This window comes from Apodemus sylvaticus, chromosome 23 (genome assembly GCF_947179515.1).
Source record: "Apodemus sylvaticus chromosome 23, mApoSyl1.1, whole genome shotgun sequence".
Classification (NCBI taxonomy): Eukaryota; Metazoa; Chordata; class Mammalia; order Rodentia; family Muridae; genus Apodemus; species Apodemus sylvaticus.
In genome coordinates, this window is record NC_067494.1 from 16,084,338 (window position 1) to 16,111,451 (window position 27,114).

The 27,114-nt window shown below is 46.0% G+C and overlaps 1 protein-coding gene across 1 annotated transcript; it reads left to right on the plus strand.

The window, feature by feature from the left end:
* The first annotated feature begins 13,315 nt into the window (after positions 1-13,315).
* LOC127673523 (ensconsin-like) lies at positions 13,316-18,455 on the plus strand. Its single transcript, XM_052169196.1, has 5 exons — positions 13,316-13,416; positions 13,639-13,910; positions 15,017-15,233; positions 17,953-18,127; positions 18,354-18,455. The coding sequence occupies exons 1-5, from the start codon at positions 13,316-13,318 to the stop codon at positions 18,453-18,455; spliced, it is 867 nt and encodes a 288-aa protein (XP_052025156.1).
* The last annotated feature ends 8,659 nt before the right edge of the window (positions 18,456-27,114 follow it).

Below are 27,114 nucleotides of genomic sequence, written 5' to 3' on the forward strand. Positions count from 1 at the left end.
GTGTGGACTGCAGGTGAAGTTCTGTGAGTTTGAGACCAGCCTGGTCTACAGAGTGAGTTCCAGGGCAGCCAGGGCTGTTACACAGAGATTCCCTGTTTTGGGAGAGAGAGAGAGAGAGAGAGAGAGAGAGAGAGAGAGAGAGAGAGAGAGAGAGAGAGAGAGAGAGAGAGAGAGAGAAGAGGAAGAGGAAGAGAGGGGGAGAAAATGGAAGGGAGGAAAGGAGGAGGATGGGTGGAAGGAAGAGCGACAGAGAGACAAAGAGACAGAAAGACAGACATAAGACCACAGTGGACTGAGCCCACCACATTCATTTTCTTCTTGGTTCAGGCCCTTCTAGGTTAAGCACATTTTCAAACAAAAGTTAACATCAACTTGAGAATCCCCCACCCTCTCTCCTTTAGAGGTGTGCTCTTGTGTGGCCTGAGTCACGTGTGGCCTGAGTCAGGACTTTTCAGTCTCTCCAGCTGCCTGTGAATCAAATGTAAAACTCCCAGTTCCCTGTCCAGCCCCAAGTCTGCCTGCAGGCTGCCATGCTTCCCAGCGTGGTGACAATGGCCTGAAGGTCAGAACCTGTGAGTCACCCTCAATTCAATGTTGTCCTTTATAAGAGTTGATACGATCATGGTGTCTCTTCACAGCAATGAAACCCTAACTAAGACAGCATTCTATAATAAAGGCGATGTTTAAAATATGGCGACCAATAGTGGATTTCAATAAACAATAGTGAGACAACTGCTTAGTCATCTAGCAAAAAGGATTAAATTTTGTTTCATGTTTCACATCATATAGGAAGTTAAAGTCCCCGAGGCTAGGTGATCTCAGTGATCTAAGTGTAAAAATAGAAACCATGAGATTACAGGAAGAAAACTTGAGTAGTTCTATTGTTACCTTTTTGCAGGGCTTGGGTTTCTGACACTGATTAGAAGTCGAGTTTTAGGCAAAGAACAGAAATGCAATGAGTAAAAACCATTTGCACAGCACGAATTGCTTACAGAGTCAGGGTCTCTGATCTACCAGATTGCCATTTACTATATAGATCAGAAGGTTCACTGTGCCTATTATAAAAAAAAAAATTAGCAGTGGAAGTGGATGTGAGCAAGTCATGTTCAGAGACACAGACATAGCCACTGATGTATAACAGCCCTCCCATGTGACACACATAGCCGCTGATGTGTAACAGCCCTCACATGTGACACACACAGCCGCTGATGTGTAACAGCCCTCACATGTGACACACACAGCCGCTGATGTGTAACAGCCCTCACATGTGACACACACAGCCACTGCTCTGTAATGGTCCTCACATGTGACACACACAGCCACTGATGTGTACCATCCCTCACATGTGACACACACAGCCGCTGCTCTGTAATGGCCCTCACATGTGACACACACAGCCTGCTCTGTAACGGCCCTCACATGCTGGCATGTCCTTCTGTCCTCCTCTGTCCTTCTCTCCGTCTCCTTGTGTGCTTGCACTCAGGACTGCCCGCTCACCTGGTCCTCACCACCAGTCCTGTGCTCTATACTTAAATAATTAACACATGTCAGCATATCTTTAGTTCATAGCGAGACTGAGTGTGGACTGTAGGTGAAGTTCTGTGAGTTTGTGACCAGTCTGGTCTACAGAGTGAGTTCCAGGGCAGCCAGGGTTGTTACACAGAGATTCCCTGTCTTGGAAGGGGGAGAAAGAGAGAGAGAGAGAGAGAGAGAGAGAGAGAGAGAGAGAGAGAGAGAGAGAGAGAGAGAGAGATTGATTGGAAAGGAGGAAAGGAGGAGGATGGGAGGGAGAGAGACAGAGAGACAAAGAGACAGACAGACAGACAGACAGACAAACAGACAGAAGACCACAGTGAACTGAGCCCACCACATTCATTTTCTTCTTGGTTCAGGCCCTTCTATGTTAATTTCATTTTCAAACAAAAGTTAAAATCAACCTGAGAATCCTCTCTCCTTTAGAGGTGTGCTCTTGTGTGGCCTGAGTCACGTGTGGCCTGAGTCAGGGCATTTCAGTCTCTCCGACTGCCTGTGAATCAAGATGTAGAACTCCCAGTTCCATGTCCAGCCCCAAGTCTGCCCGCAGGCCGCCATGCTTCCCAACATGGTGACCATGGCCTGAAGGTCAGAACCTGTGAGTCACCCTCAATTCAATGTTGTCCTTCATAAGAGTTGATACGGTCATGGAGTCTCTTCACAGCAATGAAACCCTAACTAAGACAACATTCTATAATAAAGGCGATGTTCAAAATATGGCGACCAATAGTGGATTTCAATAAACAATAGTGAGAAAACTGCTTAGTCATCTAGCAAAAAGGATTAAATTTTGTTTCATGATTCACATCATATAGGAAGATAAAGTCCCCGAGGCTAGGTGATCTCAGTGATCTAAGTGTAAAAAGAGAAACCATGAGATTACAGGAAGAAAACTTGAGTAGTTCTATTGTTACCTTGTTGCGGGGCTTGGGTTTCTGACACTGATTGGAAGGCGAGTTTTAGGCAAAGAACAGAAATGCTATGAGTAAAAACCATTTGCACAGCACAAATCGCTTACAGAGTCTGGGTCTCTGACCTACCAGATTGCCATTTACCATATAGATCAGCAGGTGCACTGTGCCTATTATAAAAAAAAAAAAAAATTAGCAGTGGAAGTGGATGTGAGCAAATCACGTTCAGAGACACAGACATAGCCACTGATGTATAACAGCCCTTACATGTGACACACACAGCCGCTGATGTGTAACAGCCCTCACATGTGACACACACAACCGCTGATGTATAACAGCCCTTACAAGTGACACACACAGCCGCTGATGTGTAACAGCCCTCACATGTGACACACACAGCCGCTGATGTGTAACAGCCCTCACATGTGACACACACAGCCACTGTTCTGTAATGGTCCTCACATGTGACTCACACAGCCACTGATGTGTAACAGCCCTCACATGTGACACACACAGCCGCTGTTCTGTAATGGCCCTCACATGTGACACAGTCCCTTCTCTGTAACAGCCCTCACATGTGACACACACAGTCGCTGCTCTGTCATGGCCCTCACATGTGACACACAGAGCTGCTGCTCTGTAACGGCCCTCACATGCTGGCATGTACTCTGTCCTCTGTCCTTCTCTCCGTCCCCTTGTCTGATTGCACTCAGGACTGCCCGCTCACCTGGCCCTCACCACCAGTCCTGTGCTCTGTGCAGTCAGCAGTGGTGCCCCTCTCCACAGCAAGGTCTTGCTCATTGTCAAGGCCAGGTTTAAACTCCCGGTCTTTCTGCCTCCCCTGTACATTTAAGGAAGTTTAACAAAGAAGAATTACTCCCACATAGTTGGTGAACAGCTGTGGGTTCATCACAGGAAGGAGGAGGAAGATGAGGGGAAGAGAGAAGGAGAAAGATGAGAAGAGGAGAGAAACGAGGGAAGAGAAAAAAGAGATGAGAAGAAGAGAGTCTAAGTCTTGCTCCCATCTCTTGATTCCTCTGAGAAGGCAATGTGCTGGAATCTTCTACTCAACATTGTTCTATGCCGCCTACTAAAGCAGTCATCCTGTGGGACAGGGGTGGTGGACTGCTCGCTCAAAACCTTGTGTGAGCCCCTAAGTCCACACCCTAGCACCTCACCAAACAAAACAAAATCTGATTTTGTGATTTGCTGTAGGAATTTTTTAATCCTCACCTGGGGTTTCAACCCCGACTTACACCATTGAGTTCTAGAAAGAAGGATTAAATTTTGATTTAATTCAATTTTGATAAAAGACACACACAACCTTATATTGACAATAAGCTTTAAACAGCACAAGAGCTGGGCAGACATCTGCCCTCTATGCTGTTAGAAACTACGTTCCTATCGATAACCCCGAGTTATCACTTGCTATGTCTCATCTGGGCTGCTCTTAATCCCAATCGGCCATGTTCTCTTTAACACACCCATAGCCCACAGCGTCTTCTTCCACTCGTCCTCTTCTTCTCCCCCTCGTGGTTCTCCTCCATCCCTGATCCTTGGAATGTTAAACCCTACCTATGCCTCTTCTGCCCAGCGATTAGCTGTCAGCATCTTATTTAACAATCAGATATAACTTGGGGGCAAGATGACACAGGGTCACTTGTGCTAAGTGTAGACTCTCTCTGGGACAACCAGGTCTTGGGGGGAGCAATATTAGCATTAGAATATAAGCAGTATCAGGACACTACACAAGAATCATTGCTAAACATTACAGAATACTTTGAATACCAAATGCATAATTTGGGATATAAAGGTTAATGAAAACACAGTCTACTCATGTGGATGTCTTATGTTTGAGCAGAAGAAAACAAATGACTATGAAATGTTTTCAGAACAGGACAAGAATTTAGGACTTTCAGAATGTTCCACCCCAAAAGAATTTGAGTTTCTACAAATGTGGACTGATGAAACAGATTTGACATTGCAGGACAGCGTCTGCCTCACTGAAGTGAGCAGAACTGCATAAATGTGTTTATATGATTCATCAGTCTTGTTCGAGAACACAACAGATATACCAGAGGGGAAAACAACAGGTTTGTGTAGCTTAGCTCAAGGTTTTGGAGGCCCGGGAGCATGTTGTTTACACTGGCTTAGCTCTTGCTCAGAGTCCTAAGACAACAAACACATGTTGTCACTTGGTATGCTGGCTGCTTTTGTGTGTCAACTTGACACAGGCTGGAGTTATCACAGAGAAAGGAGCTTCAGTTGGGGAAGTGCCTCCATGAGATCCAGCTATGGGGCATTTTCTCGATTAGTGATCAAGGGGGGAGGGCCCATTGCAGGCGGTGCCATCCCTGGGCTGGTATTCCTGGGTTCTATTAGAAAGCAGGCTGAGCAAGCCAGGGGAAGCAAGCCAGTAAGGAACATCCCTCCATGGCCTCTGCATCAGCTCCTGCTTCCTGACCTGCTTGAGTTCCAGTCCTGACCTCCTCTGTAATAACTAACCGGAGGAGCCAGGAAGACAGAGCTACTGTTGGGAGAAGTTTAAAAAAAAAAAAGAAGCAAAAGCAAAAACAAAACAAACAAAACCAAACAAAATGGCCCCTTCTCCTCTTTTAATCTAAGTGAACATCAAGTGGAATATAGATCGGTTTTGAAGATACATTTGTTTTACAAGTGCTTTACTTGAATGTTTGTATGTGAACCACGTGCATCCCTGGTGCCTGTGGTTGTGTGAAAAGGGGCGTCAGCAGATCCCCTTGAATTGGAGCTACGCGTGCCTGGAAACCACCAGAGTGTTTCCAGGGACGGAGCCCAGGTCTTCAAGAGCAAGTGCTTCTTGCTCTCCTGAACCATCTCTCCAGCATCTCAAGTGAAGTTTTAATGTAATGAAAACAACTTTGGCCAGGAGAGGCAAACGCTTCACTTGGTGGAAAGTTAGAGATTTATGGTGTTTAGTTGCAGCACATGAGATGTGTTAGCCTTCTGCTGTGTGGACAAAACAAGAAATGCAGTTGAGATGATCAACTTAAAAGGAGGAAAGACTTTCTTAGGCTCATCGTTTTAGAGGTTTTAATCTATGTGATAAGTCATTTCCCCACCAGTGAAATGAGCCAATTCAAGCCAAATTTAAAAAATATATATATTATACATATATGTATGTATATATATACATACGTACATATATAACATATATGTGTGTATACATACATATATACATACATATATATAGTTAACACACACACACACACACAGTGGTTTACTGGGAAACTGCTCTCAGGAGAGTTCGCTGGCCCCAAAGGAGACCCAGAAATGACCATGGTAAGGGAGAGATAGAGGAGGAGGTAGAGAAAGAGAAAAAAAGAGCTTGTGGCCAGAGAGGAGAGAGAGGGAGAAGGAGATGGAGAAGGAGAGAGAGAGTAAAGAGGCCAAAAACATCTGGATTATAGATGGAAGAGTCTCTGTGGGAAGGGCAGCCCAGCCCCTGGACTAGAAAGTTTGAGGTTGGGAGCAGGGAGTGCCAGGTAGGGAACAGGGGATGCTGGGAAAACCTAGAGGCCAGGTCTGTTTTGGTGTGTCAACTATGCACCTCAGCCCCTTGTCCTGGGGTCTGAAAGCAAACCCCACAGTCAGCTGGGTTTGTCATCTGAGGTCTGAGGTTAGACAGAAAATACACTGACAGAAAGAAGCTGCTAACTTCAAGGTGATTCCATGTCACAGGACAAAATGCTGTAGTTAGAAGCAGTGTCATTATCTTCTTCCAAAGTCAACCATTTCCTTTTGAAGACCAACTCAAAAAAAAGTCATATTTCTTTAAATAGGACTGGGGTAAACTATTTACCTTTATTGAGAGATAAGCAATGTCAAAGAGAGATATTTCAATGAAAGGTTAGAGTACAAAAGTTACTTGAGATGGCCCAGGGTTACCCAGTGAGACCTTGTCTAAAAATTCTTGTAAAATAGTGAATATTCAATGTTCTGAAATTGACAAGTTTCTCTGCATAATCTTGTCAGCTAAAAATGTTTCAAGTTACAGGAGAGGGGACAATGACAGGTGTGGAGATGCTATACTTCACCAGGAGCTATAGCCTGTGACTCCGACTCCGATGGAGACATGTTTGGGCTTGTACTCTGGCTACCTGTTCATTGCACCATATAATGGAGCTGCCAAAGACCAAGGGAAGGACATACTCGCCTATTCCTCAAAGACCTCTGGGCTACGGACAGCCTAAATGGCCTTGGTCTTGGCTGTTGCAGGACTCCTAGTATGCATTTTTTTTCTGCTACCATTGCCTTATAAGTTTTTTTATTTTTTATTTTTATTTATTTATTTATTTTTGTATTTGTTTTGTTTTTTCGAGACAGGATTTCTCTGTGTAGCCCTGACTGTCCTGGAACTCACTCTGTAGACCAGGCTGGCCTTGAACTCAGAAATCCACCTGCCTCTGCCTCCCAAGTGCTGGGATTACAGGCATGCACCACAACTGCCCAGCATCTTATAAGTTTAAAGGATGGAAGTTTGCCTGCCAACATGGGAGAGGGTGAAGAATATTTAAGTGTTTCATATGGTGGTGGGTCTAGGGGATCCTATGACAGACTTTCAAGAATTCTTTCAACAGCAGAGGGATAGGTGCTGTCTTGCCTCCTCCCTCCACCCCTTCCCCCACACCATCTTCTTCCCTGAAAACTTCCTGTGGATGTTAAGGGACATCTTTACTTTGTTGATGTAAGGATGCTGGGAAGGCTTACTAAGTGACCCCTGTAGGACTTCTACCCTATTAACCAACTAGAGTCTGACATTCCAATTTAATTTCATGATTTTAGCCCAAGACATGTTAACATTTAAAAAAAGTAATGGTGAATTATTTTGTTGTTGGCATAGTATTTTTAATAACATTCTGTAATTTTGTATGTCGTGATATTCTGTGGGGGTGGAGAACTCTATGGATTTACTTAACTAAACCATTTCTCTCATCTTGAATCTCTGCAAATATAAGTTGACTTTGTCAGTTCGGGCTGCTGGAAAAACTACTTCCTTGTGCCCACATATAAAAAGAAGTCACTAGCTCTCTGGACTTTCCTTCTAAAAGACATGAGTTCTACTCATGAATATGCCTCTCTCAAGAGATAATCACTATCCTGAAGTAGCAACTGGAAATATCATTACATTACCATGGGAATCCCATAGACACTTGTGGGGGACACAGGTGTTCAGTTGATTGCAGTAATCTCGTCATGTTTTTTGGCTGTTTTGTATTCTCTAGTACCTGAAGCATAATGTCTGTTACACAGCAAACTTCAGCAAATGTTTATCAAATACACAGATTCATAAACAGCCACGACTCTGTTCCATTCAAAGTAACTTCAAGAATGTTAAAAATCACTGGGCAGTGGTGGCACACGACTGTAATCCCAGCACTCTGGGAGGCAGAGGCAGGTGGATTTCTGAGTTAGAGGCTAGCCTAGTCTACAAAGTGAGTTCCAGGACAGCCAGGGCTATACAGAGATACCCTGTCTCAAAAAAAAAAAAAAAAATCCCCTCCCCCCCCCAAAAAAAGAATGTTAAAATTCTATGCTCTAAAACACAAAAAACATTTGATGTCTGATTTTCTGATCTGGGATCTGGATTTCAAATCTTTAGTCTCTAGATGTTTTATTTATTCCAAGGGAAAGTCACAAAACCTTTGTTCTATTCAATTTCCAAATGAACTTTAAAAATCCTATTATAGCCAGCTGTAGTAGCACACATCTTTAATCCTAGTACTTTGGAAGCAGAGGTAGGTGATCTCTAAAAATTCAAGGCCAGTCTGGTCTATACAGAGAATTCTAGGAGAGCCAGAGATATGTAAGGAGGCCTGTCTCAAAACATATCATATTCTATTATTTTCATTGATTTCACCGGTCTTTTAGCTTCTCACTTGTCACTATGTTTTTTTTTTTTTTAAGATTTTTATTATTTATTATATGTAAGTACACTGTAGCTGTCTTCAGACACTCCCAGAAGAGGGCATCAGATCCCATTACAGATGGTTGTAAGCCACCATGTGGTTGCTGGAATTTGAACTCAGGACCTTCAGAAGAGCAGTCAGTGAGCCATCTCTGTAGCCCATCATTATCTTGTAGAAAGAATATGTTGTGTGTTGCATGGATACATCACCTGTGAACTAAAAAGCCTATGGTCTGTAGCTTTTGCAGGAAATATGGGTGGGAATCAAGTACAGAGAAAGGATTCTGGGAGAGAGCCAGGAGGGAGATTTGCCAGGAAGATGTGTTGAGACAGACAAGATACCACAGGTAACCAGGATGTGGCAGAATGTAGCTAGGATAAATGAGACATTTTAAGTTATATCTAGTCAGAGAGGAGCCTAGCTATATGGCCAAGGTATTTGTAAATATATTTTGAGTCTGTATCTTATTTCTGGGAGCAAGGGGGTGAGAGGAAGAACCAGGAAAAATTTTGCCAATGGCACTTTACCCAGAAACTCCATCCACCCACCCACCCCACCCCCAATTACATTAGCGTGTGTGTAGACTGTTGGTCAGACATGCCTCACTTCTGTCCAGAAAAGGCCAGTATTCCTGCCTATGCTCTTTCTACCTTTTTACAGGTAGTACAAACTAAAAATGAAATCATCTATAACCTTATTTTATCATGGATCGCCCCCCCCTTTTTTTTAGATTTATTTATTTTATTTATATGAGCACACTGTAGCTGTCTTCAGACATTCCAGAAGAGGGCATCGAGTCCCACTACAGATGGTTGTGAGCCAGCATGTGGTTTCTGGGATTTGAACTCAGGACCTCTGAAAGAGCAGTCAGTACTCTTAACCGCTGAACCATAACCCCAGTCCCCCATGGATTCTTTAGAACATTGAAGAAGGTGAAACGTCGTGTCTCAGAATAGTATCTTAAGACACACAGTTACTTTAAAGGGAAGAAATTACATTAACTTTATGAAAACACTGAGCGAGTGTATTGACTGCTATCTTTTGCTGTGATAAAATAACATGACCAAGGCTTGTGATTCCAGAGGGATAACAGTCTATCCTGGCAGGAAGTCACAGCAGGAAGTTAACTAGAAGTGGATTACAGACTTCAAAACCCAAGCTTAGCCAAAACGCAAGCTTAGCACACAATTACTTTCCCAGAACTCTAGACCTTGATGAATTAGGCCTTTGTTTTCCTTTTGGCATGGTACCATCAGAAAACTGATGCTTATAGCTACACTGTGGAAGCGGTACTGATTAACTATATTGAATGTCTGGAAATTAGTTAAAGGTATCGATGGACTGAATATTTAATTGTTAGACAGTGAGTACAGACTGGGGATATGGCTCAGTGTGGAAATTGCTTGATGTGCAAGTGTGAGGAATTCAGACATGAACATGAAAGGTGAGCCTGGCCTCATGGCTGTAACTTTAGCATCGGGGTATAGACGGGTAGGTCCACTGGCTTGTTGGCCGGCTGGCCAGCTGACATGCCAAACTCCAGGTTCAGCAGGAGACCCTATCTGAAAATACAAGGAGAAGAAACGGTTGAGGAAGGGCCGAGTCTACGAAGAACTGCCAAACTGTTCTGCCTCGTGACTGTACCATTTTGCATCCCTATCAATCAGGCATGAGGATACCAGTGTCTCCATGCCAACACTTTATTTTCTGTGTTGGTTTTATAATACCCAGCTTACTAAACTTGAGTGCTGTCTCAAGGTTTGGGTTTGCATTTATGTGGCATGGCACGTGTGTTGTAGACTGTGGCAATTGGTAAGCGTTTGGAAAGATGTTTACTACAGACTTCTGTGTCTGCATGTGTGTGTGTGTCACCGTGATCCAGTTCAGGGCCTTGCACATGCAATTGCTTTTGCACTGAGCCCCATCACCAGATCAGGCTACTTTTAAGTCCAGTAACAAAATGTTGCATTGTGGGAGTTACGTGTTTATTCTAGATAATGGCTCCGGGCCATATAGATATAGGTTGCCTGTTCAGTCCTTCGTGGCTTTTGGCCTATAGAATTTTTTGTTTGATGTTCATGTGTCAGTTTTTGTATTGTTGCCTGTGCTTTGGGTCCATAATTTAGTAACAGGTCCCATAATAGGAAACTTTTCTGGATATTAGACCCTTTTTACACTTTTAAGACTCATCCATTTTGAGTTCATGTTTGTTGTTTAAAGGTAGAGTCCAGTTTCACTGTTTTTCATGTAAATATCACACTTCCTTGGTACTGGCTGCTGAAGACTGTCCTTCCCTGGTTGAGAGTCCCCAGGCTCTATGGTTTCTAGACTCTATTCTATCTGATTGGTCTACATGCCCGTACCATGCTGCTTCAACTGTAGCTTTAAAATCAGGAAATCTGAGCGGCCCAGTTGGTTCCTTTTCAGATACTGTAAAGTCCCTGTAGCCTCGAGCGCTTGTGTGCACTCAGCAGTGTGAGTGTGGAAAGGGGTCCGAGGAGGGATGATGGTAGCAGTCACCACCCAAAACTCACATCAGCATGGAAACCCCGGGAGTGCCTCTGTGCGTGCCATGCCCAGACCAGCGGCTGGATGTAAGGCAACAGAAGAATTGGAAAGAGAAGGACAGAGCCCCAGTTTGGGTTCCCATGGCCATTGCCAGTTCACTGTCAGCTTGATGAAGACAGTCAAGAGCCCATTCCCTGAGCCCTGACCCAGGAAACCCAGATAGGCAAAGGTAGCCCCAAGTGCCTCACATTGCGTTTCTCTTTCTGAGTTCCCAGTCGGCTCTCCTTGATCTTATTTATGCCACATCAGAATGTTTTTACATGTCACACACCCTCAATTGCAACTCTGGGGAGACAGAGGCAGGTAGATCTCTGTAAGTTCAAAGCCATCCTGGTCTACATAGTAAGTTCTAGAACAGCCAGAGACTCTGTCTCTATAAACGCGCGTGCACAGGCATGCACAGACATGCATACATGCACATGCACACATATGCACGCGCACATACACAGACACAGACACACAGATGCACGCACACTCACACTCACTCTAGGTGGACTTGATGGCAAGCCTGATGATCCCAGTTCCATCCCCAGAGCCATACTGCTAGAAGGAGAAAACAAACCCTGACTTTCCCAAGTTGTCCTTTCACCCAACACAGGCATGCACTCACGGAAGAATAAACAAATAAAGAAATAAATAAATGTGTGTTTTAAAATGTTTTCCCCCCTTGTTCTGGAAAGACTCAGTGAAGCAGTATTCAGCAAAACAAGATCAGGGAAGTGGGATGGGTGTGGGTGGGAGGACAGGGGGAGATAAGTGGGCTTAGGGGACTTCCGGGGAGTGGGGGTCTAGAAAAGGGGAAATCATTTGGAATGTAAATAAAAAATATATCGAATAAAAAAATGTTTTAAGAGAAGAAGACAGGACTTACCTTGGTACCTCAGCATATCTCTTGGGTAGGAAGGTGGGCCCTCCTCCCTAGTTGTAGGCATAAGGGCTTCTCTAAACCCCACTCGGCAGGGAAGCCATGGGCTGCAGCTTTTACCACCCAGAGACTGCACCTGTCCTTCAAGGCCCCATCCGCCTTTGAGGAGTCAGCTGGGGCGGAGGGTGGCCATGCAGCTGGATTGATCCAGACCTGGCCCAGCACCATGGGAAGATCTGTTCTGCCCTCAGTCACTTGCAGCTCAGCAGGTCAGCTAGGGTCACATTGCTCCAGAAACTGGGAGAAGCAGTTAGAGGAACTCAGAAGAGAAGGAGAAAGGGGGCATTGCAACTGTTCACTGGCAGCCCTGGCTGGGTGACATCTGCCTGTCCCTTGTTCCCTAGTACTGGCTTAGCCAGAGGTGCCCAGCCAGCCTCCCTGCTGCCCATAACAGGTCAGAGTCTCAGATCTTTCTTATTTTCCCTCTCTTTCCAGCCTTTGGTCCCTCCATCCTCTGTCCTCCCATCTCCCTCCTCCCCCTCCCTCTGTTCCTCCCTCTGTCCCTCCCTCCCCCCCTCCATCCCTCCCTCTGCTTGAGACACTTCAAGCACTAGGCTCCCTCTTGCTCCCTTCTGATCCCTCCCCACTCTTCCCTAGTGACATCTGAACCTTGGAACCCATCTTTGGTCTTGTCTTCGTAAGTTTGTCCAGATCTCTGGCTGAGTGCTGGGCAGGCATCGGGGAGACCTGGTGCCTGCTCACTGTTGGAACTCTCTAGGAAAGGGTGGCCTACACTTCCTCCCCCTGGCCCATTTCCTTGGGGAGAAAGGGGCCCTTATGTAAGGACTTATCTACAAACGCCACACAAATGGGACCGTGTCTCTGAAATAACAGACATGTGAATGGCTGAGGGAAGGTATTTTCCAAAGCAGAAGAAAGCTGCTAAAGAACAGAAAAGTAGGACATGTGCTTAAAGGTCCTTTTAAATGGACTGGTAGTGTGGCTCAGTGGTAGGGCACTTGCTGGTATGAAGCCTGGGGCTTAATCCTCAGCGTGGCAAAAAGAAAAATTACAAAATGTAAAACAAAAGGAGAGACAAGGCAAAGTAATTCCAGGTAATGTCCAGATAGAACACAAAGGCACTTTTAAATAGTTTATACTTTTTTTGTCGTTTGTTAATTTTTTTGAGATTATAATATAATAACATCATTTCCCCCTTCCCTTGACTTCCTTCAAAGGCTTTTTGACAAAACAAATCAAATCATCCATCAGATCTACTTTATTCCTGTCATCTGTATTGACTTAATTATACACTGTTCAGTTGTTAGCCGAAGGGGCCTTGTCCTGCACTGGAGTAGATATTTGACATAGTTTAGAAATTGTCTTAAGTTCTTAAAAACACTAGATGGTCTGTAGTTTGTCATTGGATGTCATTAATATGAAAATTCTAATTCTTGAGTTTCTCTGAAGCCAGAGCCATAAAATAGAGCATGAAAGATAGCACCTTCCCTTCCATGTTTTCCCCCGGTGCCCGCAGGACTCTGTCTCCTTCTAATCTCAAAGCGAGGTCACAGGCCCGGGCCGGCCTTTGGTGAGTGTGGTGGAGGTGTGTGGGAAGGTCCACCCTGGCGAATCAACTGCTGTCTTTTAGCCAAAGGATCTTTGAACTGGGTCTCCTTAGTGGCTCCTTTTCCACATTGACCACAAACAGAAAAACACTCCTATCGGACCGCCAGGTTGGTTGTACACAAGGTTGTTCTGGACTCCGGGTAGCCAATCCTGAGCCACCCATTGTCCTTGTCTTCTGGCCCAGGCTCCCTTCCAAGTCCATGCCTCACCTGCCCAGTGCTCCCCGGCCTGCGTCCTCCCTGCCGCCCTGCTCAGGCAAAGAGCCTTCTGCTCAGGCCCACTCCTCCGCTCCTGGCAACATCTGCCCTTGCAATAGAGAAGGGAAGGCGGAGCCTGAGAAAAAAGACCCCGAGAAGAAAGTAGCCAGTGAGCCCCCAATAAAGGGCAGGGCGCCATTAGTGAAGGTGGAGGAGGTCACAGTGGAAGAGGGGACAGCCGCGAAGCCACCTGATCCTGGTAAGAAGGGACCAGCCTGTGCTGGGGTGCGGGTTGGTGCTGGGGTGCGGTCAGGTGCTCTGTGCTTGCCCTGCCCACGAAGGGTTTTATTTAACTCCTTTTTCATTACTGGGTATTGGAAATTCATAATTCTCATTCTTTCTCTTCCCCTTCTCCCTCTCTCCTCTCCTCTCTTCTCTTTCTCCCTTCCTTCCTCTCTTCTCTTTCTCTCCCCGCACCACTCTGTATCATGAATGCACTAACTCATCCTACTAAATCTCTAAACACAGGTGAAGAGCATCTTCCCAAAGCACTCTTGGGGACAGACATGTGGCAGCGAGCCTGCCTGTCCCTGGCAAGGCTCTTGCTTTCTTGCGTCTAGGGTCTCCCGAGAGCTCTGGGTAGATTCTTTTGAGACACAGTCTCACCTTGTACTCAGGCTGTCTCCCAAGTGCTGAGATTAAAGGTGTGTGCCACCACACCTTCCAGAAAAGATGACACTTAGCAAAGTTATAGCGGTGCACACCTGTGATCCCAAGTCAGGCACCTGGAGCAGGAAGATCGCGAACTGGCTCTGAACAAGCCCCAACTACACCAAAATCCTGTGTCCAAATAGGGACGGTGGCGGGGGTATTTTAAACTTTAATCAGAATAAATGAAAGGAGCCTCTCCATTGGATGCCACCTGCCCAGCCTGAGTCCCGGGTGTGGCCTGGGTGCTAATGATGCCCATTAAAAGGCTTTGATGCTGTGGTTAACTAAGTTACCAAAGCATAGAGATACTTGTAATAAAAGGCAAATGGAGAACCTTGCCTTCATTCTGCTCAGAGTCAGGCTTCCCACAGACGCTGCCACTTGGTAGATAGTGCTAACTGATGTAGCTGCTATAAAAGAAGACTTGGTGACAGAGTGTGAGCTGGGTTGGATGTCTCACACATGCAGTTTTGTTATCGTTGCTTGGCTACAGAAGAATATAGTGGAACCGTGAGAACACACTGCTGTGTGTGCTCCCTTCTCTTTGAGAACGATGGACCCCAGGCCTGGGGTGTGGGGCACGCCAGTGTTTGTTCAGTTCCTTGGATTTTCATTTCATTCCACTTGGTTCTCTCCTTGTACCTATTTGTACAGCTGCTCCAGCCTCGGCCCTCAGTCCAACCCCGGCCCCTTCTCCAGCTCTGGACACAGCACCATCGTCCACCGTGAGTGCCAGTGTTGATCCTAAGACTTCTGCAGGCACCACTGATCCCGAAGAGGCTAGGAGGCTGCTGGCTGAGAAGAGGCGCCTGGCCAGAGAGCAAAGGGAGAAGAAGGAGAGGGAGAGGAAGGACAAGGAGGAGCTGGAGAGGTAAATCTCCCTCAGACCGGCCCTGCTGCCTGAGAAGGCCTGGAGCCTGGTCCCTCCCGCTCCCCTCCAGCATGTGGAGAGTACAGTCCTTTGCCATCCTTGGTTTACTGATGTTGAATATGGAGCCCAGGGCTTGTCTGTGCCAGGCAAACACTCTGTCATCTGAGCCACATCCCCAGAACTATGTTTAAAATCAAATTTTCTTCTGAATAAATAGCAACATATCAACGCGGATAGGAAAATGTTTATGGGTTGGGGGAAATTCTATCTAATCAAGTAGTCACATCCATTTTAAGTAGCCTTTTCTGTTCTCTGAATGCTCCGAGCAGGTATGTACAGACACACACACACATACACACACACTGATCCATATGTGCAGATACTGAACACACAAGCAAGTCACATGAAGAGGCTGCACATATGCCTATGGTTTCTTCTGTTATAACGCCTTCTGCTGCCTGCATGTGCCTGTAGCCTAGGTGGTGTTCCCTATGACCGGCTGACTGGGGGCAGAAAGACTGGGGCCTGATTACTGATGGCTCTGCAAGTTATGCAGGCACCACCCAGAAGTGGGCAGCTGCAGCCTTACAGGGGACAACTCTGAAAGACACTGGTAAGGGGCCCTCTTCACAGTGGGAGGAACTTCAGGTAGGACACATTTTGTTAGAAGGGGAAATGGCCAGTTAGTTTCTCAACTAGTTACTGACTCATGAGCAGTAGCCCACTGGACTAGCCGGAGTGTGAGGGCCTTGGAAAAAGCATGACTGGAGAATTGGTTAGAAAGACATCCGGGGAAGAGAAGTGTGTGGAGGGATCTCTTCAAATGGGCAAAGGACATGAAGATGTTGTGTCCCCTGTAAACGCTCATCAAAGGTTACTTCAGCTGAGGAGGAGTTCAGCAATCAAGCAGACAGCAGTCTGTTCTGTGGATAGTCAGCTGTTTTCTGAGCTGCAGCTGCTGTGGTGCGCCAGAACTGCCAACAGCAGAAACTAGGTGCTGAGCCCCAGATATGGCGCTATTCCCTGGGGTGACCGTGACATGACTATATCAGACCACTTCCCTCGTGGAAAGGACAACACTTTGTCCTTCCTGGAGTAGAGACTTATTCTGGCTAAGGACCCGCCTTTCCTGCACATAAGGTTTCTTCTGCCAAAAGCACCATCCGGGGAAGAGAAAGAATGAGAATATGAATTTCCAATACCCAGTAATGAAAAGGGAGTTAAATAAAACCCTTCGTGGGCAGGGCAAGCACAGAGCACCGGACTGCACCCCAGCACTGGCCCGCACCCCAGCACAGGCTGGTGCCTTCTTACCAGGGTCAGGTGGCTTCGTGACTGTCCCCTCTTCCACTGTGACTGCCTCCAACTTCACTAATGGCGCCCTGCCCTTTATTGGGGGCTCACTGGATACTTTCTTCTTGTGGTCTTTTTTTCTCAGGCTCCGCCTTCCCTTCTCTCTTGCCAGGGCAGATGTTGCCAGGAACCTAGGAGTGGGCCTGAGCTGAAGGAGCTTTGCCTGAGCCGGGCGGCAGGGAGGATGCGGGCTGGGGAGCACCGGGCAGGGGAGGCATGGACTTGGAAGAGAGCCTGGGCCGGAGGACAAGGGCAATGGGTGGCTCAGGATTGGCCTCTGGGGGCCACTGCTCAAAACACCACAGCCATGGGCATGGACAGACAGACGGACAGACAGACAGTGTTCTGGTTACAGCCTGTTATAACACTCTGACCTAAAGCAATATAGAGGAGGAATCAGCTCATTTGGCTTATGCTTGGCACGAGTCTGTCTGTGAGGAAAGCCAGGGTAGCAACTCAAGAAGCCCCCGCCCCCAAGCTGCACCCACTGAGGAATGTGCTCGCCTCGCAGGCTCACTCACTGGCTCATGCATTGCTAGCCTTCATAGACAGCAAGCACTGCCTGCAGCTGCCTGGGCTCTGTTACACGGTTAACAGCCAAGACAGTCCCTCACAGACAGGCCCACATTCCAGTCTGATCGAGACAGTCCCTCAGTCCCTCAACTGCCACACTCCCATCTCAGGTCCCGGATTGTCTAGTTGTCCAGTTGGTAGTTAACACTAACTGTGATGATGTGCTGAACCTGGGCCTGGTAAGGCTAGTGTTAGCAGTTGTTCCTGACAGATCTGGCGACCCTCAGGCCTGCTGGGGGCCACCATCTTGGCCATGCACACCCTTCAGTCCACAAGGAGCTTATATTGCCCAACTTCCTCCTGACCTGATACAGACATTATTAATCTCATTTTAAAAGGTTGTTTTGGTTCTGGAGATGGCTTAGCAGTTAAGAGCACTGACTGTTCCTCCAGAGGCCCTGAGCTGGACTCTGCAGGCACCAAGCATACATGTAGAGCCTGAATATGGGGATAGACAGGCAAAATTCCCTTCACATGGTATTTTGTGTTAGATTTCTTATTCGGGTGTAATTACTTAACATTCATGGTAATTGCTAAAAATAATCTATGTTCAGATATTCAAGTCTCCCCCTTTAAAAATGAATTGTAGACTCTCTGGAAAAGCAAGCCACCCCCCAAATATCATTGTTTGATCGCTGCTTCTGACAAAAATGAAGCCGTAGGGCGTTGGGGCATGGAGCAGCAAAGGTTCCATAGCCATGGTAGACTGTGGCTTCCTCCGGGGCTTTGACCTGCTGCCCTTGCTAGACCTGGCCTCTCTTCAAAGAAGTGCCTTCCTTCTTGTCTTTTCCAGACAAAAGATAGAGGAGTTGTCTGGAAGGGTGGCTGAGGAGGGAAGTCATCAGGAAGAAGAAGCCTGCAGGCTGGAAGCAGAGCAGGAGCCAGAGAAGGAGGAGCTGGTGCTGCTGCTGGCAGAGGAGGAGCGGGAACAGTTGGAGAGGGAGGAGGTGGAGCGCCTGCAGAAGCAGGTGTGCGCCCTGCCCCAGCCCAGCCAGGGCTGTGCCCAGATTAATGGGGTGCAGAGCGGGTGTGGGCTACCCAAGCTGGCAGCAGCTCCACCGGGGTTCCCTCTCAGAAGGTCAGGGCTGCTAAGCAGGAGAGGGGTTTGCAAAGGTGGGCAGGTGCTGAGAAAGGTGTGGGGAGCAGGGTTGCCAGACTGGGCATCAGCAGTAGTAGTGATCTGTTTCCAGAAAGAAGAGGAAGCCCAAGTCCGGGAGGAGGCAGAGAGGGATCTGCAGGAATGGGAGAAGCATTTCCAGAAAGAAGAGCAGGTGTGCCTGTAGAGGAAGAATGTAGGGCCTGGGCAGGGGTCAGAACCACAACCACATGGTTCTGCCTCCTTCCTGGGTCTCGAGATGCCTGAAGCCGAGAACAAAAGGTCAGGAACAAAATGTCCTACCCTTGCCCAAGAAATGGCCCTCTGTATTAATTCCAAGAAAGCTGCCAGAATTTCCTCCTTCCCCAAAGCAAGTTGTCCTATCACAGCAGTTAAAATGGTTCCAACCTCTATTAACAACTCCAATTAGGACGAAGAACAGTGAATTATAGTTTCTCCACGTTTTAATAATCTGCTACTGTTTTGTTTATCGCTGGCATGTGCCAGGCTGGGGTGCTTTGTGTATCTCATCAGCCTTCTGTGTGCTTTTTTTGCCGCAACTTGAAGAGATTATGAGAAGAACCAGGAGGACTGAGGCAGCCAATAAGGTTCTGGCGTGGCCTTTCTAGCACTCTTCTGTTGTGGGAGGCAGGGCCCTCAGGCTGGCCTCGCTGACCTTGACCTTGATCATATAATGCCTGCCTATTTCCCAAGGGCTGGGGACTGCAGGCCTGGGCCCTGCTGGCTCTGACTTTATTTCCTTTCCAGTCACCTCCCAGCTTAGCGATCAAACCTAGGCCCTCACAGCTACCCAGTGAGCACTCTACCACTAGGAACGTCCCTTTAAAATTCTTATATAGGTTTCTTTCTCTTTCTAGAAAACCACTGAGCAAAGAAATGGTGACATAGCCAAAGGAGTTCTCGCTGGAGAGACAGGTACTTCTTCTGTCAGCGCACATGTGCATGTGTGTGCCCACAGAGGCCAGGAGAGGATGTCAGATCTCCTGGAGTTAGTTTCAGCTGGCTGCAAACTGCCTGGTGTGGCTGATTATAACCACTGAGCCATCTCTCCAGCCCCTAAGGCAATGGTTCGCAGCCTGAGGGTCACACTCCCTTAGGGGGTCAGATAGCCAATATTTACATCATGATTCATAACAGTAGCAAAATTACAGTTATGAAGCAGCAAAAATATTTTTGTTTGAGATGGATGGCCACAGCATGAGGAACTGTATGAAAGGGTTTCAGCGTTAGGAAGGCCGAGAGCCCCTGGTCTAATGGGTGACTTTAAATGTACACATCTTGCTAGGATTTTGTCTGTTTGGGGATTTTGTTTAAACTAGTTTAAACTGTCTCATTCTGTAGTTTCTGTACAGTCTAGATCTGGATTCTCGGTGCACCTGAGGAAAATCTCGAACTCCTTGTCTTCCTTCCTCAGACTCCCAAGTGCTAGTGTTACCGAGCCTGCATTACTACCCCCCCAGGTGAAATTTAACTTGTCCATAACTTGAGTTTATTACAAGTCTTAGAATAAAAGATTTAAACATCACCTCTCTTAATCCTGAATTCAAGAGAGAGGTACACTTTAAAACATGCTGATTTCATCATAACTTGTTCTTAAACTTGTAACTGTGGTCTTTGGGCAAGTTACTCTTTCTTGGAAATCTTAAAACAAAAGTAGCTTATATAAAAATGCAATCAGCCTTCATTTCTGTAGTCCCATCTAGGATCAGTTTCATCTCTGTGTGAGGGTCTTGGACAGTGGCAATCTCGTGCTTGGTCACTGACACACTAGTTGCCTTGTCCAGAGAGCATTCCTGTGTTAACCCTGTCACCACAGATCTGCTTTGCTTTGTTTTGCTTGGAATTGAATCTACAGCTGTCCCAGAGCACCAGCTCCCCCAGCCCCACTGCATAACATGGTGTTTCCAAGACCGTTACTGCCAACACAGGCAGTCAAGGATTATCAGACATTTTAAGATAGCCCACCCTAGGTTTGAGTCAGATGTCAATAGGGTTGCCTTAAGCTGGACTCCTAATGCTGAGTCGCAAATTAGGTGGTAAAGCGAGGGACACACACTGTGGGCCTCCATTTGTGCGGTCACATCCTTCTAAGTGTGACTGAATTCAACTGAGTTTGTGAAGCGTGGCTTCCTCTTCTATGGTGATTTGCTTTGAATCCTTCAGTAAAAGTGTTCCGTGTCAGCCAGTCAAGTCAGTCAGCCACTTCATCAGTTGGTTTGATTTCAGTGTTTATGTCCAGAACTAACTTAGTACAAACAAAAGCAATAGTAACAGTTATTTCTGCCCTGCAGTGAAAACTTTGCTTGTGTTAACGCATTTAGTAACCTGTCAGGCAGGTCCTGTTATCCAGGAAGGATTAGGGTTTCCCTTGCTCAGGTTCCCACAGGCAGTGAGTTGTACTGTCAGGTGAGAGATCCAGGTTCTGGTCCTAGAGGGTGGTTTGATGGCAGCAGGTTAGTAAAGGTTTGCTCTCCTTGTGTATGCAGAGGTGTCTGCACTGCCAAGATGAACTCTCCAGGAAACGGAGAGTCTGCACAGAGCCCACAAGGAGTCGCTTCACAGCTGTCCAAAGGAACCACAGAGAGGTGAGCTCAGCAACTGAGGCCTTTTTCACTGAGTGAAGATGTGTGTGTGTGTGTGTGTGTGTGTGTGTGCGCGCGCGCGCGCACGCGCGCGTGCACAAGTGCGCAGGCACTTGCGTGTGTGTATTACAAAGTGCTGTGTTCACCCCACCCAGGTAGAATGCCAGAGTTTAACAGGAAGGTTTATTTTTCTCCTTAATTTTTTGTAGAACTTGTATCTCTAAGAAAAGAGGAGTCCCTTTTTCTTTACTCCTCATCTGAGATCTGAGTGTGTCGTAAGGACAATAACCAACAGCCGGTTGACCTCACCAGTGCAGGATGGCCACCCTGGCATCTTGGAAATCTAAAGCAGAATTAAAAATGTAAGGTCATGTGGGACACAGAGAGAGTTCAAAGCAGAACGGTCTGTGGAGAACAGAGATGGAGAGGAAGGGGAAGGGGGTCCTGTTCATCCTGTACCAAGAGTGCTTCGAAAGCCACAGTTTCTGATGTACAGAAAAGCTGGGTACAGAAACCCCAGGACTTAAGGAAACTGAGGCAGGAGATTGTTGGAAATCTGAGACTGGTCAGCACCACAGAGCGAGACTGATTAAACCCAACACAGATAGGATGGTTGGTTCGTGACTGATTCCAGCATGTAGGAGACTAAAGAAGTTGGGTTTGATGCCAGCCTGGGCTACAGAGTGAGACCACCCGGCCCAACTCTACAACAAGGAAAAACACGTGAAACACAAACAAGAAAAGTAGATCATGGTGGCACACACTTATAATCCCAGAACTTGGAATATTGAGACAGGGGTATCTGAAATTCAAGGTTACCCTGCCTCCGCCTCACCTCTAGGTTGAGACCCTGTCTTCATGCAGGGACAATGAGAACTAATTTGCATCTTCACCAGCCATGTATAAGGATTCAACCCCCATCCCCCCTAGCCCCCCACCCCACCCCGTCCCCAACCCACTGAGTTCTTGCCAGGATCTTCAAGCCCCGAGCCCTCTTCTCACCCATATTCTTTCTGCATAACAGATTCCCCATGAAAAGCTTAGAGAATTTTATGGGCATCAGATTCTCAGACTGGTTGACCTGTAACTCACTGTGTAGACCAGGCTAGCCTCATTTGCAGAGATTCCCCTGCCACTGCCTCCTGAGTGCTAGCACTGTAGGTGTCTACTACCATGCCCAGACTCACATAGAGTTGAAAAAGGGTGGGACCAGTAAAATGGTCAGCAGGTAGAAGTGAGGGTCACCAATCCTGATGACCTGAGTTCTATCTTCAGGACCCACTTACCTGAAGTGAATACCTGAAGTGAGCCCCAGTTATGCCAGTTCCTTGGGGTAAACATTAGTAACTTGGGGTACCTAGTTACTCTTCAAAGGGCCTCTAGACACAGATTAGATCTTCAAGTCTCCAGAGCCCCTGCCTGGTTTCCACAGCTCTGATCTGTCCATCTCTCTCTAGTCAGCAGATCTCTGTCCAGACCATGATACACTTTGTCCCCAAGACTTTCAAAGAACCACCAGACCTTGAGAGCTGTTTGTGGCCTTACTGAGCCCCAGTGGGGACTTCTGCAGGCTGAAGTCTCTGGGGAGCATTCTTTCCTAGAATCACAGAGATAAGGCCAGCCCTTCAGTTCTTTCCTTCTCAAAGGCTGGCTGACTGCTGGGTGCTGGGGGCTCCTCTCACTGCCTCCTTCTGTGACAATGCAACTCCCCACAGTCCTGTTTCCTGGTGCTTCACAGTCCCCTCTGGATAATGACCTCCTTACTCTCCAGATGGAAGTGACAGGGTTGCCTTAACAAAGCACACAGGCTGAGCTGGCAGGACCTTTTGTGTGGGTGTGTGTACACTCCGAGCTGTGAGTCCGGAGCCTGGGATCTGCCTGTCTGACCACCTGCAAATAACAATAAAATAGAAAAGGCATGGCAACCTGACAATATATTTGAAAATATCTTGTCATCCACACAATAAGGCCGTGAAATGGGAGCCTTTATTATGCCTCTTAAAGCCAAATGATCCAGAAGGCATCTAAATCTTGACATAAACCACACTGATAAGGCTAAACTGCTAAAAATCCATTTCTCTTGTTGGGGCTTGGGGTAGGAGAGCAGTAATTGAGAAAGGTTCTGAGACAGGGTTTATTTGTGTAGCACTGATGTCCTGCCCTTAACTCCTGAGTGCTCCTTGAATGGCCCGTGCTGCCACGCCTACCCTTTCTTCTGATGCTCAGATCCAGGTTATTTCCTGTCAATCAAAACAAGAATGCTTAAGTTTTTGGGTTTTTTTTAAAGATTTTATTTATTATATGTAAGTACACTGTAGCTGTCTTCAGACACTACAGAGGAGGGAGTCAGATCTCCTTAGAAATGGTTGTGAGCCACCATGTGAGTTTCTGAGGAACCGCCTCAGAGGTACAGAGCTAAACAAAGAATTTTCACCTGAGGAATATCAAATGGCTGAGAAGCAGCTAAAGAAATGTTCAACATCCTTAGTCATCAGGGAAATGCAAATCAAAACAACCCTGAGATTTCACCTCACACCAGTCAGAATGGCTAAGATCAAAAAGTCAGGAGAAAACAGGTGCTGGCAAGGATGTGGAGGAAGAGGAACACTCCTCCACTGCAGGTGGGATTGCAAGTTGGAACAACCACTCTGGAAGTCAGTCTGGCGGTTCCTAATTCAACGTTTTATGCTTATATTTTACATTGAGATGTATTTCTGTCTCCTACAAATGGCAAAGATGCTTAAAAACAGAAATCACTTTTATAGAGAGCATGGTGCTCTAATGTGCCCCCAATTGGTGTCCCCAATATGCTTAGTCCCCATTTTCTTCCTTGTTTCTCATGATGTGCATTCAAAACAAATAAATAGAACAACAACAGCAAAAGCAAACAAACAAAACCTTAGTTCATGATGGGGCCACAAAGACAGGCAGTGCGCGCTGACAGACGCCAGCCCTGGAGACGAGCCACATTCAGTCCCTGTGTCCTGCCAGGTACAAGGAGCACCCCAGCTCCTGGAAGTCATCCTCTGGCTGCCACCCTTGCTTCCACATCTCTTGCACACAAACACAGACACACACACACACACACACACACACACACACACACACACTCAAAGCCAACAACCAGAAAAATTTGTTTTCTGCTGGGAACGGTAACACAGACTTGCAATCCAGCATTCAGGAGCTTGAGACAGGAGAACATAGAGTCTGAGTCCATTCTGTGCTGCATAGTAAGAACTTATCAAAACAAATAAAAAACACCAACAAATAGAACACCTGCAGTGTGCATTATAATAATTAGTTTCAGCCAGGAGGTGGTGGCACATGCCTTTAATCCCAGCACTTAGGAGGCAGAGGCAGGTGAATTTCTGAGTTTGAGGCCAGCCTGGTCTACAGAGTGAGTTCCAGGACAGGGCTACACAGAGAAACTCTGTCTCAAAACAAACCAAAAAAAAAAAAATTAGTAAGTAGAAATGTTGCTTTTTTTTCCTTGTAATTTATCTTATGAGAAAAATGTCTTCTGAAACTGCAGAAGTTGAGGGAGCAGAATGGGACTCTGGGCAGTTAACTGTTTTACTTTCCAAATGAAATAAAAAAAGAATGTAGCATTTTAACCACAAAATATAATATTTTAACATGATAGATGTTATTTTTTGTGTCAATATTAATTGCCAGTTATGAGAATGGCAATAGGATTTATTTAAATGCAAAAAAAACCAAACCAACCAACCAATCAACCAAAACAGAAACAAAAACAAAAACAAAAACTCATCAAAAAGCACTGCTATGTCCCATTCCCAGTTTTCTGAGGAACTGCCTCAGGGATACAGATCTAAACAAAGAATTTTCACCTGAGGAATATAGAATGGCTGAGAAGCACCTAAAAAAATGTTCAACATCCTTAGTCATCAGGGAAATGCAAATCAAAACAACCCTGAGATTTCACCTCACACCAGTCAGAATGGCTAAGATCAAAAAGTCAGGAGAAAACAGGTGCTGGTGAGCATGTGGGGAAAGCAGAACACTCCTCCACTGCAGGTTAGATTGCAAGTTGGTGCAACCACTCTGGAAGTCAGTCTGGCGGTTCCTAATTCAAGGTTTTATGCTTATATTTTACATTGAGATATATTTCTGTCTCCTACAAATGGCACAGATGCTTAAACACAGAAATCACTTTTATAGAGAGCATGGTGCTCTAATGTGCCCCCAATTGGTGTCCCCAATATGCCTAGTCCCCATTTTCTTCCTTGTTTCTCATGATAGGCATTCAAAACAAATAAATAGAACAACAAGAGCAAAAGCAAACAAACAAAACCTTAGTTCATGATGGGGCCACAATGACAGGCAGTGCGTGCTGACAAATGCCAGCCCTGGAGACGAGCCATGTTCAGTCCCTGAGTCCTGCCCAGTACAAGGAGCACACCAGCTCCCGGAAGTCACCCTCTGACCGCCACACTTTCGTCCACGTCTCTTGCACACACACACACACACACACACACACACACATACAAACACACACTTAATGCCAACAACCAGAAAAATTTGTTTTCTGCTGGGAACGGTAACAGAGACCTGCAATCCAGCATTCAGGAGCTTGACACAGGAGAACATAGAGTCTGAGTCCATTCTGGGCTGCATAGGAAGAACTTATCAAAACGAATAAAAAACAACACCAAATAGAACACCTGCAGTGTGCATTATAATAATTAGTTTCAGCCAGGAGGTGGTGGCACACGCCTTTAATTCCAGCACTTAGGAGGCAGAGGCAGGTGGATTTCTGAGTCTGAGGCCAGCCTGGTCTACAGAGTGAGTTCCAGGACAGCCAGGGCTACACAGAGAAACTCTGTCTCAAAAAAAACCAAAAATAAAAAAAAAAAATTAGTAAGTAGAAATATTGCTTTTTTTTCCTTGTAATTTATCTTATGTGAAAAAAATCTTATAAAACTGCAGAAGTTGAGGGAGCAGAGTGGGACTCTGGGCAGTTAACAGTTTTTCTTTCAAAATGAAATAAAAAAAAGAATGTAGCATTTTAACCACAAAATATAATATTTTAACATGATAGATGTTATTGTTTGTGTCAATATTAATTGCCAGTTATGAGAATGGCAATAGGATTTGTTTAAAAACAAAAAAATCAAACTAACCAAACAAACAAACAAACAAAAACAAAAACAAAAACTCATCAAAAAGCACGGCTATGTCCCATTCACAGTTTTCTGAGGAACCGCCTCAGGGGTACAGAGCTAAAAAAAGAATTTTCAACTGAGGAATATCGAATGGCTGGGAAGCACCTAAAGAAATGTTCAACATCCTTAGTCATCAGGGAAATGCAAATCAAAACAACCCTGAGATTTCACCTCACATCAGTCAGAATGGCTAAGATCAAAAAGTCAGGAGAAAACAGGTGCTGGCGAGGATGTGGAGAAAGAGGAACACTCCTTCACTGTAGGTGGGATTGCAAGTTGGTACAACCACTCTGGAAGTCAGTCTGGCTGTTCCTAATTCAACTTTTTATTCTTATATTTTACATTGAGATGTTATTTCTGTCTCATACAAATGCCAACGATCTCCAGGAGGTGGCGGCAGTGAGCTACTAGGATGATCAATCAGTTTTCAGAGGCAGTCTGGTCATTTTATCTTCATTCCCAGAATCAGCTTGCTACACTTTCTGGTAGAGAGGATGCTCACTGAAGCTGCCCCGAGTAAGGACTTCTGCTCCCCTATATTTGCTCTAACTGCGCTACAGTGCTCAGAGAGGATCCAGTCAATTTACCCAGAGGGGATCTTTAGTTTTCCACGATTGACAATAGGATTCATTTCAATCAACTGAACCCACAGCCTGTAATGTATGAGCAGGCAGATGCAGGTGCAGACTCCCCAATTATCTCTGCCTCTTCTGGCTGCTGTGGCTTAGATGATAGCAGTTTCTTGAGGATAGGAAGCAGGATTTATTTATCTTATGTATATGATTACACTGTCACTGTCTTCAGACACACCAGAAGAGGAGGGCATCAGATCCCATTACAGATGGTTGTGAGCCACCATGTGGTTACTGGGATTTGAACTTAGGACCTCTGGAAGAGCAGTCAGTACTCTTAACTGTTGAGCAGTCTCTCCTGCCCATCTTCTTATACACAAAGTCCTCGGTTCTTGTCCACCTGATTAGGAAGGCAAATTTCTTGATGGGCCCTGGGCCTTGTTTCAGGGTTCTCTCTGAATCATTGGTGGAATTGCAGTAAATGTTAAAGCAAACAAA

Bases quoted from the DNA above. Each gene is read 5' to 3' on its own strand.
- LOC127673523 (XM_052169196.1), top strand. From the start codon at position 13,316: ATGAAAGATAGCACCTTCCCTTCCATGTTTTCCCCCGGTGCCCGCAGG. The intron at 13,417-13,638 runs GTGAGTGTGGTG...CTTCTGGCCCAG, and splicing joins CAGGCCCGGGCCGGCCTTTG to GCTCCCTTCCAAGTCCATGC. The intron at 18,128-18,353 runs GTGTGCGCCCTG...GTTTCCAGAAAG, and splicing joins TGGAGCGCCTGCAGAAGCAG to AAGAGGAAGCCCAAGTCCGG.